General features: G+C 36.5%; 1 protein-coding gene across 3 annotated transcripts in view; it reads left to right on the top strand.

The window, feature by feature from the left end:
* The window catches only part of RABGAP1L (RAB GTPase activating protein 1 like), a 671,327-nt gene that overhangs the window by 436,920 nt on the left and 214,464 nt on the right, over positions 1-19,943 (top strand). For all 3 annotated transcript variants that reach the window (XM_043922777.1, XM_043922776.1, XM_043922778.1), the window contains 2 exons: positions 251-376; positions 2,234-2,377. In XM_043922777.1, the coding sequence (XP_043778712.1) occupies positions 251-376; positions 2,234-2,377 (270 nt within the window). The remainder of the gene's footprint in view (positions 1-250; positions 377-2,233; positions 2,378-19,943) is intronic.

Raw genomic sequence — 19,943 nt, forward strand, 5'->3', positions numbered from 1 at the left:
AAGATGGTTTAATGAATAAATGAAAGGATGATTAAAATTAACAAAAGAGGGAAATTCATCTCAAGTGAGGAAGCTCAAAACTTGGAGCATATATTTTACCTATGTCTCTGCAGAAAGCTGGCTCTGAAGAATTTCATTCCCAAGTGACCTTAAACCACTGATCCAGTAGCTTAATAACATGCAGGGATGTTTCTGACATTCTGGTCACATGCCATTCAGTCATGTTCTATATGTGCATGTTTTCCTGTAGATGCCAGAAGAACAAGCATTCTGTGTTTTGGTGAAAATCATGTATGACTATGGTTTACGAGACCTCTACAAAAACAACTTTGAAGATCTTCACTGCAAATTCTATCAGTTGGAGAGACTCATGCAGGTAAATAAATACTAGGAACTTTTATCACTAAGGAATTTGTTAAGTTACAGAAAAATTCTAAAATTAAACAATAATGGTTTATGAAAATCTAGTGGAAAGTTACAGGAAATGTAAATAGATTTGATTTTTACCAATGTCTACAGTATCTTAATATCATAAAATATATAACTATTTGATGGTTTATAAAAATAGTCTTCCATTTAAATATTCAACATTAAGAAACGTCTAAGCATGAATATGGTGAGTTAAGTTAATGAAGAGGGTTCCCAGTATTATTTGTAAAGAAGTTATATTTTCATAATAAAAACTGAAATACTTAATATTTTTCTCAGTGTTACCTGGCACCAGTACTATATTTAGGTTCACAAGTAAGGAACACTTTAAAGAGACAGATATTGATGAAATTAAAAACCACATAAAATATTGTAATATAAGCACATATTTGAAATGTTTTCCTCTGTAATTTCCAGATCTTAAACAATGTTGTTACTATTTCATAATTTATATGTTTATATGTATGAGAAATAGGTATTCTTTTATATATATATAATATATATATAAATATAATATATAATAAAATAGATTGTGAGCAAGAGCAAAATTGTTGTTTGGTGCTGTTAAAGGAATTACTGAGTAGCTTTCAATTTTACCTGAGGTTGTATGAAAAGAAAGAGAAGTCGCTCAGTTGTGTCTGACTCTTTGCGACTCTATGGACTGTAGCTTACCAGACTCCTCCATCCATGGGATTTTCAAGGCCAGAGTACTGAAGTGGATTGCCATTTCCTTTTCCTGGGGATCTTCCTGACCCAGGGATCGAACCTGGGTCTCCTGTATTGTAGGCAGATGCTTTACCGTCTGAGCCACCAGGGAAGCTGAGGTTGTATAATAAATCTTAAGTTTGTAGTGGCTCTGTGAAGCATGTTTATATGGCTTTCTCTGTATGAAGTATTGGGAACCCAAGAGAAATGTGAAGAAAATACATAAATGAATTGATTCCATAGTGGTGGGAAGTCAAGTGTCTGGGGAGGAAGGTTGTTGGGATGTGGCGGTAGAGGCTACTGGTAGGAGTTAATGGACATGAGCTGTCAGATCCATAGTTGTCTAAAGGGGAAGAGTAGCCAATGTCAGACTGAACAGGGGGGTAGAAGGCAGAGAGTTTGCGCTGAGGTTAAGGACAGCTTTATTGAGAGAAGGGAATGCAGAAAGGTATAAGACCTTAACTGTGAAGAAGAAATAAAGGGGGAGGTGGATGTCAAAAAGAACTGTAAGCACCAATGACAAATGGGCACTGAGGGGGGAAAAAGACTGTGTGGAAGAATCTGGTTATCTATTTCATACAGGATGTACTTGTACATTTTCTATACTAAATCACTCTTAGTATGTTGAAGCTAGATTGTTAAAAGTAGGATTATCTTTTGCGCTTCAGTACCACAATGTACTGAAGTAATACCATACAACCTAAATGACATTGATATTAAATGGTCTTCAAAGAAAACGTACATTGTTTTCCTGGCTATTTAGGTGTGAACCCTGAATGGGAATGCTGTGACTTGACCGTGGAGTCACAGTAGTCACTAGACTGCAGGTGTTCTCTCATTGCAGGTGTTTCCCAAGAAACAGGAGGAGTCAAGTGAGCAAGAGCTTATCTTTGTTATTTGTCCAACAAGTCTGTCTTGTCCTTTGTCACATCCCCAGTTCTCATCTCCTGTCATCACTTCTTTGTAGTTACATAGAATTCAATGAATACTGTAGTGAATTGAGAGTCATCATAGCCAGCTCGTCACAGATTGCAGCTGTAGCAGAAAACAGAGCATCCTCAAGTGCGCCTCGCCCTCAGTTTTCCGCTTTGACTTTCAGGAGCAGTTACCGGACCTGCACAACCACTTTTCTGATCTGAACCTGGAAGCTCATATGTACGCATCCCAGTGGTTTCTCACTCTTTTTACTGCCAAGTTCCCACTCTGCATGGTCTTCCACATCATTGACTTACTGCTTTGTGAGGTAGAGTGAATCCCGTCCTTCATATTTTAGCCAAAATAGAAAATAGTCTCTACTTAAAATGGTTACAGTTTTCTTCATTTCCTTTTTTCCTTAAAAAAGAATATTAAGCCAGAAATGCTGAACAAAAGGTTCTATTTGAATTCTCAGTCAAGACTACTTTATTATTTGTGAGAAATGAAAATATCAGGCATATATAATTTCTATAAAGTAAAATAAGGTAATTAAATTTGTATCATTACATTCACAATAAGCCTGTATCTGTGTAATTATGCATTACTAATATAAAGGATCTTTTAAGTTAAATAAATGAAATCAGGATCGAGTATTTTTAATGGTAATGTAATTATACTCCAAGAGTGAATATAAATGAAAATTTTATGGTAATTAAATTCTCAAGTCATAAGGTATCTCTTCCTGTATGTTATTTGAGGCTCTTGCCAGCTAATTGAGAAGTGATAAACTAAAGCTTCTATATCATAGTTTTTAGACAGAATATTTCAGAAATTTGTTTGCAGAATTCCTTAGGTATCTACATTTTTTCTTTTTTTGTTTGTTTTTAGTTTCATAGGTGGCTGTATTTATTTACTTTACTCTTTACTTTACACACACATGTATCATGTACTGCCCATCAAAATGTTTAATAGTCTTTGCAGTGATGAAAAATTGCTGGATAAGAACTTTTTTATTGAGAGTATAAATATATTTAAAAATATAACTGTCTTAATGTAAAAAGCTGGAGTAATCAAAAGCTTATGCCTAATATAATCTAGACAGTTTTGTATTACAGTATTACATTTTTTTAGATAAAGTTTTATAACTTCCTTAAAAAAATTCTAACCATTTTAATCACTACAGAAACTAGAAATTTAATTATAAAAATAAGATTAAAAAGATAAAACATATAATCTATATAAAGCATAATTGTCATTTTCAAACCTACTATAGCAGTAACCATGTTATATGCAAACATGGGTTTTGCTCTTCAAAGGTTCTAGGTGGCAGTTGCACAATATATAAAGGTTGCAGAGCATTTTATAAACACATAAGATTTTAAAACATTTGTAATATATTTGATATAGAAGAGTTGAGTGACTCAATAAGAGTCACAGAATAAATTCTCAAATTCAGAATGTTATAACAGCCAAAGAACCTGGTTGATAAAACATTTAATTCTCCTGTTTATTTTACTTACAAATTAGTTTCTAAAATGCCTATTTAAATTAAGCCTAAAGGAAGAATGCAAAATTAGGAGTTAAAACCTTATTCAGAGTCAAAATGGTGTGATAACAATATACACAAAACAAATTGAACATTTGTACCAAAAATTCTGCTTTGCTTGATTGTCCAAATTGGTGTGGTAAATAAACAATTCTGGCTCTTTTAATTGAGTTTAATGCTCTTTGAAAGTAAAAGCAAATTCATTGAGTTCTTTAATCTTAAAGCAGATTGATACTAAAAGTTAATTTTGTTAAGTAAATATGCCTGTATCTTACTCATTGCACACTGAGCTGAGTTTAGTATTTCATGGTATGTATAAAAATGGAAAAGTGGAGATATGACATTTTAACAGTTTTATCTTTATATATATAGTAAGAGCTTGCAAATACTATCATTGCTTCATTTTTGTTGCTGATACTGTCTAAATATATAGCAGATTGGTTTGAAGGTGTTCATTATAGAAAAAAGAATGAAATTAATATGCTTAATCATATCAGTTAAATTGGATTTCTTGAGTCACTTTTGGTAGAGTAGTAACACTGGAATAGTGACTTTGTGAAATTGTTTCTTCCCGAATGGTGTGATTCCTAACATTGGAGCTTTGTCCATAGGACTTCTGGAACCCAGATTACATAATTCCTCAGGAAGTGTCATCTTGAAGAGACTTGAGTTTCTAATATCAGTTACTAAGAAAATTAGCAACATTTATGGTGGGGAAAAGAAAAGAAAATTTATAAGCCTGCTCATCAGTTGTCCACTGTGATTCAGGATCATAATCACAGCGTTGATGATTAATTAACCTTGATGCTCATTAAAATGAATAAGAGCATCAGAGGCGTTACTTTCTCTTCCCTTAAATGTGCACTCTGCAGCTGTCCAAGGAGGTTGCCCAGCTTTCTAAAACACGGAACTGCTTGTAAACACAGCATTGTGGAAACCAGGGGAATAAATGATAACATCCCTTAACACAGTAAAATAGCCTTTCCAAATAGAGTTTATTGGGAACGATATTGTAGTATGCTTCAGGACATTTGTTCTTTCCACTAACTCATCTTTGTCAGAGGATTAATTTACAAAGGAAATTTTTTAGATAAACTTTTATTTCCTGCTTGTCTGTGTTTTCTCCTTGCCCCTTTCCTTCTTGTGGTTAAAATATTTATAGCAAAGCCATTCTTTCATATGGGATCAAATATTCTAAAAGAAGAAACAGCAACATAGTCTTAATTAGAAACATCCATAGGTATTTCTGTCATATTCTCTCTTTAAAAAAAATTTAAATATTGATGGTTATAAATTAATATTGAGTTACAAGTGGAAGGCTTGGAGATTCTCAGATGGAAAAGCTTTTGGAGTTCTTTATTCTGACTAAAAAGATGTACAGCTCTGCAGAGTATTTTGCTCAAAGATCCTATTGTGAAATGAGAAAGACATTGAGCTTAAAATTTTACCCTTAGAAAGCATATTGTCATTTCATGTTTTCCTAAGTTAAATGCTTTTAAAGATGTCTTCGTTCGTCTTAAGGTTAAGAACATGAAGTTAAGTGGCAGAAAAGGGAAGAATTTTAGTGGACTTTGTCAATGCATCTGGAATTAGGAAAAACTTAATGATGGTTTTATTTAAAATATTTACTTAAAGCTGAATATGTGGTAAATTGGGTCAATTTCTTTTTTTGTTGAAGATGGATGGCTACACGATTTGAAACTGGAGCTGAAAATACATTTTCTTATATTGAGATAAATGGAAGAACTCTGTAGATTGACATTTAGCCAATAGTTGAAATGAAAAAAAAAATTAAAATCTTCTGTGTTTATTATATACCTCTGTTTATATGGAGGGATAAGAAGAAGGATAAAAGTATTAATTATAGTGTAAATACTGTTCTGTTAACCCACCAAGACTAAAACAGGGTGTGATTTTAACAAAGCAAACATACTAGTGTAACACATCCCAGATTAAAGGAGAACACTGTATTTCATAGCCCTCCTTCCCTCCACTCAGTCATTGCTCCTCTGACAAGTAATGTGGTCTTGACTTTCAACACCATAGATTAGTTTTAATTGTTTGAACTTTGTTTAAATGGACTCATACAATATGAACTCTTTTTCATCTCGCTTTTTCATTCATCATATTGTTTGTGAGATTCATCTATATAGTGCTCCTAGGCATGGTTTATTTGTTCCATTGTGTGCCTATACTACAGTTTATTTATTGTTCCATTCTATTGTTGATGGGCACTTGGATCATTTCCAGATTAGGGATATTATGAGTAGTGTTGCTGTGAACATTCTTGAACTTGTCTTTTGGTAAACATGTGTATACACTTTAGTGGGTACACAGCTAGGAGTGAAATTTCTGGGTCAAGACATATGTAAGTTAGGGTTTTTGTAGATGGTACCAAAGAGGTTTTCAGAGTATCTTAAGTATCACTTTTTGAGTTGTTTTTATTCAGCAAAAATCTTCCTTGTGAACAGGGGCAGATTTTTGTTTTCTTTTTTTTTTTTTTTTTTATTTTCGTGGGCAGGTCCTGGATCAGATTAGTGTTCCTGAACATGAATCGAAATAAAACTCATTTGATGGTTGAAATCATTCACTTAATCTCTAAAGCTGCATGCAAATGAAAACTAAGAGCTGTGTCTAAGACCTGAATCACTTTTGTGCTTATATGAGGGAAGTTACCCTGGTGGGGAAAATTCAGCAATGTATTCAATTACAGAAGAAGCAACCAGAGAGACATCTTAACATTGGAGTTGAGATAGTTGGTTTTTAAGTTAATCCGTCCTATATCACTTTACCAATATATGTATTAGTTTCTTTATCTGTGAAATGAAGCTAACAATATCTAGCTCCTGGGTTTATTTTAAGGATTAAAGGCAATTATGAATATGAAGTGCCTGGTACTCTGTCTGCTATGTAGTAAATATTCACTTAGTAATATTGCCCTCCATTCTGCTCCATCGACCTGTATAATCCTTTTAGTTGCTTTTCCGTTTATTCTATAACTAGCTGACTTCAGGGATTCTTAAGAGGGCCTTAACTAGGTGTTGTTTCTTTCTTATCTTTCTAAACATCTTTGTTTTCCCCTCAGTGGAGGCGCTTCTTTGCTAAAACCAAAAATTTTAGCCATTGTCCCTAATAGAAGGTTTATTCTGTTTCTTTTTTGCTATGGTGATTCAGTTAGTCTTCCAAAAGTGTTTTTTCTTCCGTGGTCTTTCAAAAGACATAAGGAAAACAGTGTTTCTTTTAGTCTTGACAAGTTAACTGACAGCTGGTGTTTGAAGTTGACTCTTCCCAGATAGTTCAGTTTTTAGAGTATCAAATATATTCAGACTTATATAGTAACTTGATATTTCACGAAATTTAAGGAAATCATTGACCCTTCAAATTGGAATATTTCTCCTGCCTCCTTTCTTCTTAGGGTGATGAGGAGAAGAAAAACGACACTATGGGATATATGATTAAATACCACGAAGTGTAATCCCCTTTTCAAAGCACTTTTCTAATGCTGTTATCTGAAGAATAGATTCATTATATATCCTTACTCTTTGCCCCTACTTTCCTTCCTGAAATAGTGATACACTGAATTTTTAATTGATACATATATATAGTGTGTGTATATATATATATATATATATAAAAAACATCATGTAAGCTTGACCTAAATCAGATCCCTTACAGTTATACAGTGGAAGTGACAAATAGATTCAAGGGATTAGATCTGATAGACAAAGTGCCTGAAGAACTATGAACAGAGGTTTGTGACATTGTACAGGAGGCAGTGATCAAGACCATCCCCAAGAAAAAGAAATGCAAAAAGGCAAAACGGCTGTCTGATGAGGCCTTACAAATAGCTGAGAAAAGAAGAGAAGCTAAAGGCAAGGGAGAAAAGGAAAAATATATTCTCCATTTGAATGCAGAGTTCCAAAGAATAGCAGGGAGAGATAAGAAAGCCTTCCTCAGTGATCAATGCAAAGAAATAGAGGAAAACAATGGAATGGGAAAGACCAGAGATCTCGTCAAGAAAATTAGAGATACCAAGGGAACATTTCATGCAAAGATGAGCACAGTAAAGGACAGAAATGGTATGGACCTAACAGAAGCAGAAGATATTAAGAAGAGGTGGCAACAATACATAGAAGAACTATACAAAAAAAGATCTTCATAACTCAAATAACCACGATGGTGTGATCACTCATCTAGAGCCGGACATCCTGGAATGCCAAGTCAAATGGGCCTTAGGAAGCATCACTACAAACAAAGCTAGTGGAGGTGATGGAATTCCAGTTGAGCTATTTCAAATCCTAAAAGATGATGCTGTGAAAGTGCTTCACTGAATATGCCAGCAAATCTGGAAAACTCAGCAGTGGCCACAGGACTGGAAAAGGTGAGTTTTCATTCCAGTACCCAAGAAAGGTAATGCCAAAGAATGTTCAAACTACCACATAAGTGCACTCATCTCACACACTAGTAAAGTAATGCTCAAAATTCCTCAAGCCAGGCTTCAGCAGTACATGAAGCGTAAACTTCCAGATGTTCAAGCTGGATTTAGAAAAGGCAGAGGAACCAGAGATCAAATTGCCAACATCTGCTTGATCATTAAAAAAGAGAGTTCCAGAAAAACATCTACTTCTGCTTTATTGATTACAACAAAGGCTTTGACAGTGTGGATCACAATAAACTGTGGAAAAGTCTTCAAGAGATGGGAATATCAGACCACCTGACCTGCCTCCTGAGAAATCTGTATGCAGGTCAATAAGCAACAGTTAGAACTGGACACGGAAAAACAGACTGGTTCCAAATAGCAAAAGGAGTACATCAAGGCTGTATATTGTCACCCTGCTTATTTAATTATATGCAGAGTACATCATGTGAAATGCCAGGCTGGATGAAGCGCAAGCTGGAATCAAGATTGCCGGGAGAAATATCAATAACCTCAGATATGCAGATGATACCACCTTTATGGCAGAAAGTGAAGAAGAACTAAAGAGCCTCTTGATGAAAGTGAAAGAGGAGAGTGAAACAGTTGGTTTAAAACTCAACATTCAGAAAACTAAGATCATGGCATCTGGTCCCATCACTTCATGGCAAATAGATGGGGAAACAATGGAAACAGTGAGAGACTTTATTTTTGGGGGTTCCCAAATCACTCCAAATGGTGACTGCAGCCATGAAATTAAAAGATGCTTGCTCCTTGGAAGGAAAGTTATGACCAACCTAGACAGCATATTCAAAAGCAGAGACGTTACTTTACTAACAAAGGTCCCTATAGTCAAAGCTATGGTTTTTCCAGTGGTCATGTATGGATGTGAGAGTTGGACCATATGAAAGCTGAGCACTGAAGAATTGATGCTTTTGAACTATGGTGTTCGAGAAGACTCTTGAGGGTCCCTTGGACTGCAAGGAAGTCAAACCAGTCCATCAAGGAAATCAGTCTTAAATATTCATTGGAAGGACTGATGCTGAAGCTGAAACTCCAATACTTTGGCCACCTGATTCAAAGAGCTGACTCATTGAAAAGACCCCTGATGCTGGGAAAGATTGAAGGCGGGAGGAGAAGGGGACAACTGAGGATGAGATGGTTGGATGGCATCATTGATGCGATGGACATGAGTTTGAGTAAGCTCCGGGAGTTGGTGATGGACAGGGAAGCCTGGCATGCTGCAGTCCATGGGCTCGCAAAGAGTTTGACATGACTGAGCGACTGAATTGAACTGAATTGAAGCTTGTATCGCTATGTATCACAACATGTTAGTTTGATACATTTATTATTGTGCTATATGATTACTATGGAAGCACTAATATCTTCAACAAGTAATATGTTGAATTTAAAGCACATTAGAAAGAGCTGATATAGGAAAATTAAGAACAAAAACATAAAATTTTCTGAAAATTTTAGTAGTAATTATTCATGAAAGGAAGGAAACAAATACTTTGACTAACCAATAAATACTCTATATGCTACTTTAATGTTTTACTTATCAATAGAAAATCTCAGGACTAGAAAAAGAACTCTCTTTAATATCTTGTTTCTGGGTGCTAATATCTTTCCCACTTTCTAGGGTCTTTATGGTTCTCACATCAGTTGTCGTATAGCTTTTTCTTGTGTTTTTGTTAATTGTGACATTACAGAAAGAGGCAGAAACCTCCAGTTAAAAAATGACAGAACAACTACCTCTACTTCCTGTGACTTTGAGGGGAATATTCATTCATTCATTTAGCAAACATTTTTTCAACACCTACTCAATACTTGGCATCATTCAAGTTCAGGGATACAACAGTAAATAAAAAACAGATAAAACTCTTGCCCTTATTAATTTTGTTATCTTTGTGGAAGAGGGAAGCAATAAAGAGATGATTAAGTGGAATTATAGTATATGAGAGGTGTTAAATGCTATGGAGAGAGAAGGAAGAGAATTGTGGCAGACGTTAAACAGGGTCTTAGACTCTTGTAGAGAATTTAGGTTTTATTGGACCGAGAGGAGAAACCACTGGAGAGGTTATGTTTTATCCTGATCATCAGTTGCACTGTTGAAAAAAGATGTGGGGAGAGTTCAAAGAGGGGAGTGGAAGACCAGTTGGAGGCAACTGTGGTAGTCTCGGTTGTTTGGCCCAGCGGCAGTGAGGGTGGTTAAAAGTGGTTGAATTCTGGACAGATTTCAAAAGTAGAAAAAACAGGATATGCTGATGGAGCATCTGGGGTACGTTTATTGATTACATGTTTTCATTTAGTGTAGTGGGGAGAGGAAAAGGATGGCTGATTGTGCAGTCTCTATGCTCCAGGGAGCATCTTGGAGACAGATGATGCTGTGGAGTGAAAGGGAAAGTTACTGTCACGTGCTTTGTTCTTGAAGTGCTTGGATTACAGTTCCTCTGCAGTGTTTGTTCTAGAAGCAGGTTTTTGTGCCTCTGGAAACATATGTAAGGTCAACCTTTAAATAAGAACTACAGAGGGTGGGATAATTATGAAAGATGATCAATGGGGGAATAAATATGCTAAACCTAGTACTTTAAAATACAAGAACATATTTACTCCTAAAAACAGAAGTGGTATTTTGCTTCAGTGAAATCAGACTCACAAAGACTTTGCACATTTTGAACCTGTGCAGTAACTCACAGGGTTTATTTGCGTGGTTAGTTCTCATAATCAGAACCAAGATCACTGACTTTACGTTGTAGGGTGACATTTTTTTTCCAATAAAAATCTTTCAGTTCATCATGAATCAGGATAACTAAAGTTACTTTATACTAGTTTTGGTTGCAGAAACACTTGTAGAAGTTAAATGTACATACATGGATTGATTGAATAAAATAAACATAGTCTATTATTTTTATGATTAAATATTCAAAACAGTGAAAGTGAAACTAAAGTCGCTCAGTCGTGTCTGACTCTTTGCAACCCCATGGACTATAGCCTAATAGGCTCCTCCATCCATGGGATTTTCCAGGCAAGAATACTGGAGTGGGTTGCTATTTCCTTCTCCAGGAGATCTTCCCAACCCAGGGATTGAACCCGGGTATCCCACGTTGTAGGCAGACGCTTTACTGTCAGAGCCACCAGGGAAGTCCATTCAAAACATACTTACAGACATAAAAAACGAACTTATGGTTACCAAAGGGGAAAGGTGGTTGGGAGAGGGATAAATTAGGACTTTGGGATTAACATGTACCCACTACTATGTATAAAATAGGTCATCAACCAGGACCTACATTATAGCACAGGGAAGTCTACTCACTTTTCTATATTAACGTATATGGGAAAAGAATCTGAAAAAGAATAAATAGGTTCATGTGTAACTGAATCACTTTGCTGTGCACCTAAAATGAATACAACATTGTAAATCAGCTATATTCCAGTATAAAATAAAAATTAAAAAAAAATAATAGGGTCTTCCTGGTAGTCCAGAGGCTAAGACTCCATGCTGCCAATGCACGGGGTCTGGGTTCAATGCTTGGTCAGGGAACTAGATCCCACATGCTACAACCAAAGATCCCACATGTCATAACTAAAGATCCTGAGTGCTGCAACTCAGTCCCAGCACAGCCAAATAAACAAAAAAAATATTAAAAAGTACTAATAAAACTTATCAAAAATCATTAAGACATACAGTGAACTCCTCTGTATCTACCTCTCTGGTTAAGAAATAAAACAATACCAACAATATTAGCTTTGTATATTATTACCACTTCCTGATCACACACACTCCCTTTTCCCTATTTCAGAGGAACCATTCAGTGTTTATCATTTTCATGTATGTCTTTATGTATGCTCTGTGTGTGTATGTGTGTGTATATATATATGTATATATATATCTGAGAAGTTTACAATTATTTGGAAAACATTGTACTCACTGGTTTCTCAAGTCCATTTTCAAAATATGTTCTCAAAGGAAAATGTGTCTTTCTACTCAGTTGTTGTTCAGTCGCTTAATCGTGTCCAACTCTTGGGATCCCATGAACTGCAGCAAACCAGGCTTCCCTGTCCAGCACCAACTCCCAGAGCTTGCTCAAACTCATGTCCATTGAGTTGGTGATGCCATCCAACCATCTCATTCTCTGTCGTCCTCTTCTCATTCCGCCTTCAATCTTTCCAGCATCAGAGTCTTTTCTAATAATGGTTCTTTCCATCAGGTGACCAGAGTATTGGAGTTTCAGCATCAGTCCTTCCAGTGAATATTCAGGACTGATTTCCTTTAGGATTGACTGGTTTGTTCTCCTTGCAGTCCACGGGACTCTCAAGAATCTTCTCCAACACCACATTTCTTCAACGCTCAGCCTTCTTTATGGTCCATCTCTCACATCCGTAATGACTACTGGAAAAACCACAGCTTTGACTATATGGACCTTTGTTGGCAAAGTAATGCCTCTGGTTTTGAATATGCTGTCTAGATTGGTCATAACTTTTCTTCGAAGGAGCAAACATCTTTTAATTTCATGGCTGCAGTCACCATCTGCAATGATTTTGGAGCCCAAGAAAATAAAATCTCTCACTGTTTCCATTGTTTCCCTATCTATTTGCCATGAAATGATGGGACCAGATAGCGTGATCTTCATTTTTTGAATGTTCGATTTTAAGTCAGCTTTTTCACTCTCCTCTCTCGTCTTCATCGAGAGGCTGTTTAGTTCCTCTTCGCTTTCTGCCATAAAGGTGGTGTTATCTGCATATTTGAGGTTACTGATGTTTCTCCCAGCAATCTTGATTCTGGCTTGTTCTTCATCCAGCCCGGCATTTCACATGATGTATTCTGCATATAAGTTAAAAAAGCAGAGTGACAATATACAACCTTGACCTACTCCTTTCCCAATTTGGAACCAGTCCATTGTTCCATGTCCGGTTCTAACTGTTGCTTCTTGACTTTTACTCAGTTTCATATCCTATTCAGGAACCTTCTAATTCATCTTACCACTTGACTTTCTTTTATCCTGTGATTCTCCACAGCATCGAGAAATTTTCATAAAACCAGTATCAGGTCATGCCACTGAAGGAAAATCCTTCAGTGATTTCCCACTAAATAAAATTTACATTCTTTCACTTGGTCTGAAATCTTCCCTTCCTTTCTCCCCAGTGGCATCCCTGGGTCAGTCTTGCCCTTATTCACTATACTTCAACACTGGCCACCTTATAGTTTCTGAAACACTTACGATCTTTTCAGGTTGAAAACATTCCTGTAGTCTTTACCTTCTGCCTAGAATGTATTCTTCATTCTATGTGCTCACTCCTTCAGATCTAAGTTTAAATGTTTCTTCCTCTAAGAAGCTTTCTGTGATCACTCATTCTTAAGTAATGCATCCTTTTACCTTCTCTGGTAGCACCCTGTAAGTTGGTGGTTGTTTATTTATTTATTGTGTATTACTTTTCTAATACCTATTTCTCTCACTGGATTACACATTTCTGGAAAGAGGAGCCATGTCTCTCTCCTGTTTTACTGTATACCTAGTCAGCTTGTAGACACACGTGAAATATCTGTTGAAAAAGAGTAGGAATAAAGAATTAATGGGGAAAATTATTTTTAGTGTCTTCATGTAGATATTTTTATGAAATCCTATGGGCTGAAATATAAGACTTCTTTTGAGTCTTTAAGAGAAAAAAATAAGTTAATATATTTAGGAATCCCTTCTCTTTTAGTTAAGAGATTTTAAGAAACAGAAACTTAGACATAGTAGCTTAAACACAGTGGAATGTTGTTATTTAGTCACTCAGTTGAGTCTGACTCTTTTGTGACCCCATGTACTATAGCCCACCAGGATCCTCTGTCCATGGGATTTTCCAGGCAAGAGCACTGGAGTGGGTTGCCATTTCCTTCTCCAGGGGATCTTCCTGACCTCAGGATCGAAAACACATCTCCTGCATTAGCTTTACCACTGTGCCATCCGGGAATTATTATAAATATAGAGGGGACCCAGAGCAATATGAGCAAGTGGACCTCAGGAAGGACAGGTGACACACAGACTCCAGCCCCTCATCTGTATTGATCTCTTGCTCTTTATGAATTACATGTTCTCCCTTTTTTCCTGACCTATATATTTGTATCTTTGCTTGTACAGGGACTAAAATATCTCAGAAAATTCTTCCATCACCCTTCAGCTCTAAGATTAAGCTCTTGGCACTATCTTTATATTTTTAAGATAACACTCTTCAGGGATAACGTAATTGGTCCTGCTCATGTTTTAGATAAGCCTGCATATTAATGAGTCAGATACATGTGTCCCTGTAGGCTAGGTGTCCATCTCTTGTGCAGTGTTCTGTGATAAGGGGCAGCCACTGGGGGAAGTCACATGACCTATAGCGCACTCAACAGGTACCCTGCATGGAATCAGATTTTCTGATAAGGGTCATTGGTGGATCTGGAAAATCAAAATATTTCTGAGTGTATGTACTTCACGGACTGAAATTATTTAGTGTTAAACTGCTTTAAAATTTGGCATTTGATATTTATTAAATAAATATTTACTCTCAAAACTATATTATCAATCTCAAAATAATATCTCAAAAATGTATTATCCAGCCATAGATATTTATTTAATTAGAATGAGGAGTAGCACAGTTTTAATATAGAGTTTAATCTTAAAAATTATGGTCCTCAGAGTTGTAGTGGTAGCAGTATTCCAAATCATTTTCGTGGTTTAGTTTTTCAAACAGGGGTTGAGTAAAGGCAGCATGTAATGTCAGTCTGTGTAAATTATTTTCATAATTATGTGCAAAGCAATATGAAATATTTGAATGCTTCCCGTTGTCTGAAAATTAGATTGTGAAAGCGTCTTCTAACTAATACAGATTTAAAGACCTCCATTGTTATTATTCATAACAGTCTGATTTATAAATTATTTAGATTGTACATTAGAGAGGAAACTCTGTCGTATAGTGTCAACTAGCAGTAGATAGGAAATGAGACCTTCTTTTGGAGAGTGGTTCCTTGTCTTTATCATTCAGTTATATTCATACTCAGTTTTTACTGATAAACTTTAAGCTTTCCTTTTTAAGTCTCAAAAGGTTTGGGGATGGCATACTGGCAGACTTTTCTGGGGAGTGATTCTGGGCCACACATTGCTTAAAGTTTTATATCCCTGGTCCTACTGATTCTTACCTTCTCCAAACAGACTGCTGCCCTTCATCTTCATCATATGACTGGCCAACTTAGAAACAGTTTTTATGGTAGGCTGATTATTATTGTCCAAATAAACCATGATCTTTGTCTCTCTAAAGAAATCCACATTATCTACTTTCATTTAAAGACTGAGTTCTGTCATTTCTCAACATCAGTTGAGGTCTCTCAGTCCAAGAATTTGTTGATCTTGTATCTCAGTTGCTCCTTCTATGGTCTAGCAGGATTTCATTATGAAATGGCTTCTTCTGATACTCCTGGTATTCTTCTCTGTCTTCCCTTTTTAGGTACTTTAGCATCAGCATCCATTATTTGGCATTTTTAACCAAATAATGATTCGACTTTTACATTATTTACCCAGAGCAATTATATCTAGACATACAGTAATCAGCTACCACTACTGTAATAGCTGATTGCATTGGTTATAAAAGAAGCATAAAAGAACATTATCTAGGGTGAAACAGATCACCAGCCCAGGCTGGATGCATGAGACAAGTGCTCGGGCCTGGTGCACTGGGAAGACCCAGAGGAATCAGGTAGAGAGGGAGGTGGGAGGGGGGATCGGGATGGGGAATACATGTAAATCCATGGCTGATTCATGTCAATGTATGACAAAAACCACTACAATATTGTAAAGTAATTAGCCTCCAACTAATAAAATTAAATGTAAAAAAAAAAAACAAAACATTCTGGTCTCTTGCTTTTTAGGTTGTCTCATCAGGGTTTTCAGAAGCTCTTAATTTTTTTAGAAGTCCCCTTGACATTTTGCTTCTTATCCATGTCCTGGTAATATAGCCCATTTTGCCCTTCTTTGTGAGAAATACTGCCAGAAAAATTTCCTCAATTGAATAGAACAGTTTCCTGCATGTTCCACTGACTCATTGACCTACTGAGTTGCAGCTTGGGCTGTGTCATTATCTGGTAGTTGTTTCTTTCTTACAGCACTTAGTGGTCATGGTCTAGTTGTTCTCCTCTTACCAGTGAAGTAGGTGCATAGTACTTCTGACTAGTCCTCTTGTTTATACTAATTGACAGATAGGCAAGAGTCCATTTTGTCCATAAGAATCTTTAATACAGAGAAAAGTTAGTGCATTCTCAGTATTCAGAATCTGTTTTCCTGTAAGTCGATTGAAAGGAATATTTATTATTATTATATGACTCTTTGTAAAAGCATGAATGATAGATATCCAGTAGTCCTGATAAAATCTCTAAGTGTTCTTTTTTCTGTTCAGCAGAGGAAAGCACATTATTGTCTAATTGTCTAATAATAAACTTTTATCTTGAAATATAAACAGCTTAAAAATAAGTGACTGGGCTGAAGCAAATAGTGCTGAACACATTCAGATACAGTGAGTCTGTCCTGAAATACACAAAATCATCAGGCTTCTGAAAAACAGGTCACCTTTGATTTTTGTTTATGTCCAGTAGTGTATCGCCTGGAAATTTTATAAATATTCCTTGTTCTGTGGGAATTTTTTTTTAATATCAGAAGAGCATGATAGTGCAATACTGAAAGTCTCACTGTTAGCCGATTAGTTATAGTATAGATGTATAGATTAATGGATTATAATTGAAAGTTCACAAATATACATTTTTGGGTAGTTGATTTTGACGAGGGTGCCAGGACAATTCAATAAGGAAATAATGTCTTTCCAACAAAGTTGCTGGAATGAATGGATATTGATATAAAAAAAAAGAAGTTGTATCCCCTGCCCCATACATCTGTAAGAATTAACTAAAAAAATCCATCAAAGGCCTGAATGTAAGAGTTAAAACTATGAAACTCTTAGAAGAAAATCTAACTGTAAATCTTCATGACCTTGGATTAGGCAATGGTTTCTTACATATGATGTTGAAAGCACAAGCAACAAAAGAATAAAGACAAGAGATTTCATCAGAATTTTAAAATTTTGTGTTTCAAAGGAAACTATCAAGAAAGTGGAAAAAGAAAAAAAAACCCCAGAGAATGGGAGGGAATATTTGTATCCCATGTCTGATAAGGGCTTTGTATCTAGAATACATAAGGAACTCTTGCAACTTAATGAATAAAGGGGTTCAGTTCAGTTCAGTCGTTCAGTCGTGTCTGACTCTTTGCAACCCGATGGACTGCAGCACACCAACCAGGCTTCTCTGTCCATCACCAACTCCCAGAGGTTGTTCAAATTCATGTCCATCGAGCTGGTAATACCATCCAAGCATCTCATCCATTTTTCTAAGATCAAGTATAGTAAAAGAGCGATAGCCACTTTAAAAGTGGACAGTAGTCATGTATGGATATGAAAGGTGGACTATGACGAAAGCTGAGTGCTGCAGAATTGATGCTTTTGAATTGTGGTGTTGGAGAAGACTTTTTGCGAGTCCTTTGGACTGCAAGAAGATCCAACCAATCCATCCTAAAGGAGATCAGTCCTGAGTGTTCATTGGAAGGACTGATGTTGAAGCTGAAACTCCAATACTTTGGCCACCTCATGCGAAGAGTTGACTCATTGGAAAAGACCCTGACACTGGGAAAGATTGAAGGCGGGAGGAAAAGGGTATGACCGAGGATAAGATGGTTGGATGGCATCACCAACTCAATGGACATGAATTTGGGTAAACTATGGGAGTGGGCGTTGGACAGGGAGGCCTGGTGTGCTGCAGTCCATGGGGTCGCAAAGAGCCAGACTCGACTGAGTGACTAAACTGAAAGAATCTGGGTAGACATTTCCCCAAAGAAGATATGCAGATGGTTGATAAGCACATTAAGAGATCTTTGACATCATGAGTCAAGATGAAAAAGCAAACTAAAAGCACACACTTCACGCTCTCTAGAATACCTATAATAAAAAAGGTGGACAAAAACCAGCATTAGTGAGGATGTGGAGACACTGGAACCCTCATAAATTGCTGATGAGAATGTAAAGTATTATAGTTACTTTGAAAAGCAGTTTGGAAATTACTCAGAAAGTTAAAAATAGAGTTACCATACTACCCAGCAATTCAACTTCTGTATATGCACCCAAAAGAACTAAAAACATAAATTTACCAAAAGAATACCCCCACAAGAAAACCTTGTGTACTAATGGTCATGTCAGCATTATTCATAATAACTAAAAAGTGGAAACAGCACAACGTCCAACCCCTGATGAATGAAGAAACGAAACATGGTATACCCATATATTCGGCCATAGAAGGCATGATGTGCTGATACATCCTCGATAAATCTTGAAAATATGGTACTAAGTTAAAGGATCCAGACAGAGCACATATTGTATGATTTCATTTATATGCAAATCCATGGAGACAAAATGGAAATTAGTAGTTGCCAGGAGCTGGGGGAAGAGAGATTGGGTATAAAAGGCTTCTTTTTAGGGTGATGAAATGTTCTGAAATTAGATAATTGAGATAGTTGTACAATCATGTGAATATACTCAAAACTACTGATTTGAACACCTTTAAAGGCTGAATGTTATGGTAATTGAATTATATCCAAAAGAAATAACTTGGAAGAGGGGTGGGGAGAGCTTGTTAATCACACAAATTCTGTAGCCCCATAGGAGACTCAAGATTCTTGAAAAATATGACCCCAGAAATTTACATATTTAACAAATGTTTCTAGATTTTAAAATTCTCTGAAGTTTAAGGAATGCTCACTTAATACTTTCATGTGCTTATATATTGAAATGTGTTTGGGCTAAAGGTTATATACTTTTTGATCATTTTAATCATCAGTAGCAACAATAGTGGAGAGTTATGGGGGAGCTGCCTTCTGTCCCATATGGGAGCTATTGAATGGTTTAGGCACAGTTCTTTTTATGGAGGTTGAGAAGAGTGAGATGGAGAGGCATGAGAGTAGTGCACTTTTTCATTTCTTAGAATTCATTACTTGGCAAATTCTAGGAAGTAAAATAATAGTCCAAGGTAATGAATTCGGAGAAACACAAATCTTCAGGGAAATATCCAGCAATGTTTATGTGGTTGCTGTATGTTCAGATTGATTCTAGGGGTAAGAACCTCGTTCTGTTGATTCTTTTCAAGGCTATTTTGGTCATCTGTTACTATGGACCTATCAACAAAGCCAAGTTGACAGAAAACAGATGTGTATTTTAACAGCTAAACTTCCTCAGAACTGGGATCTGGATCAGTCTTGTTTCATGACAGTGCTGCAGCAAATTATGATTAAAAATAGTCAGGTATTTTATTTCATAAAGGTTTAGCTGAAGAGTAAGATGGAACCTTTTAAAGTTAGCAGTTGGCAAATAGGGAATGAAATATGTCTGCATTTTGTTTTCAATGTGGATGATTTGTGAGGCTTTTTCAGACTTTCACTTTCACAAACTCAGAAAATGATATCAGTCAGTCAGTCAGTTCAGTCGCTTCAGTTTGCAACCCCATGAATCACAGCACACCAGGCCTCCCTGTCCATCACAAACTCCCGGAGTCTACCCAAACCCATGCCCATCGAGTCGGTGATGCCATCCAGCCATCTCATCCTCTGTCGTCCCTTTCTCCTCCTGCCCCCGATCCCTCCCAGCATCAGGGTCTTTTCCAGTGAGTCAGCTCTTCGCATCAGGTGGCCAAAGTATTGGAGTTTCAGCTTCAGCATCAGTCCTTCCAATGAACACCCAGGACTGATCTCCTTTAGGATGGACTGGTTGGATCTCCTTGCAGTCCAAGGGACTCTCAAGAGTCTTCTCCAACACCACAGTTCAAAAGCATCGATTTCTCAGCACTCAGCTTTCTTCACAGGCCAACTCTCACATCCATACATG

The sequence above is a fragment of the Cervus elaphus genome, chromosome 14 (genome assembly GCF_910594005.1).
Source record: "Cervus elaphus chromosome 14, mCerEla1.1, whole genome shotgun sequence".
Classification (NCBI taxonomy): Eukaryota; Metazoa; Chordata; class Mammalia; order Artiodactyla; family Cervidae; genus Cervus; species Cervus elaphus.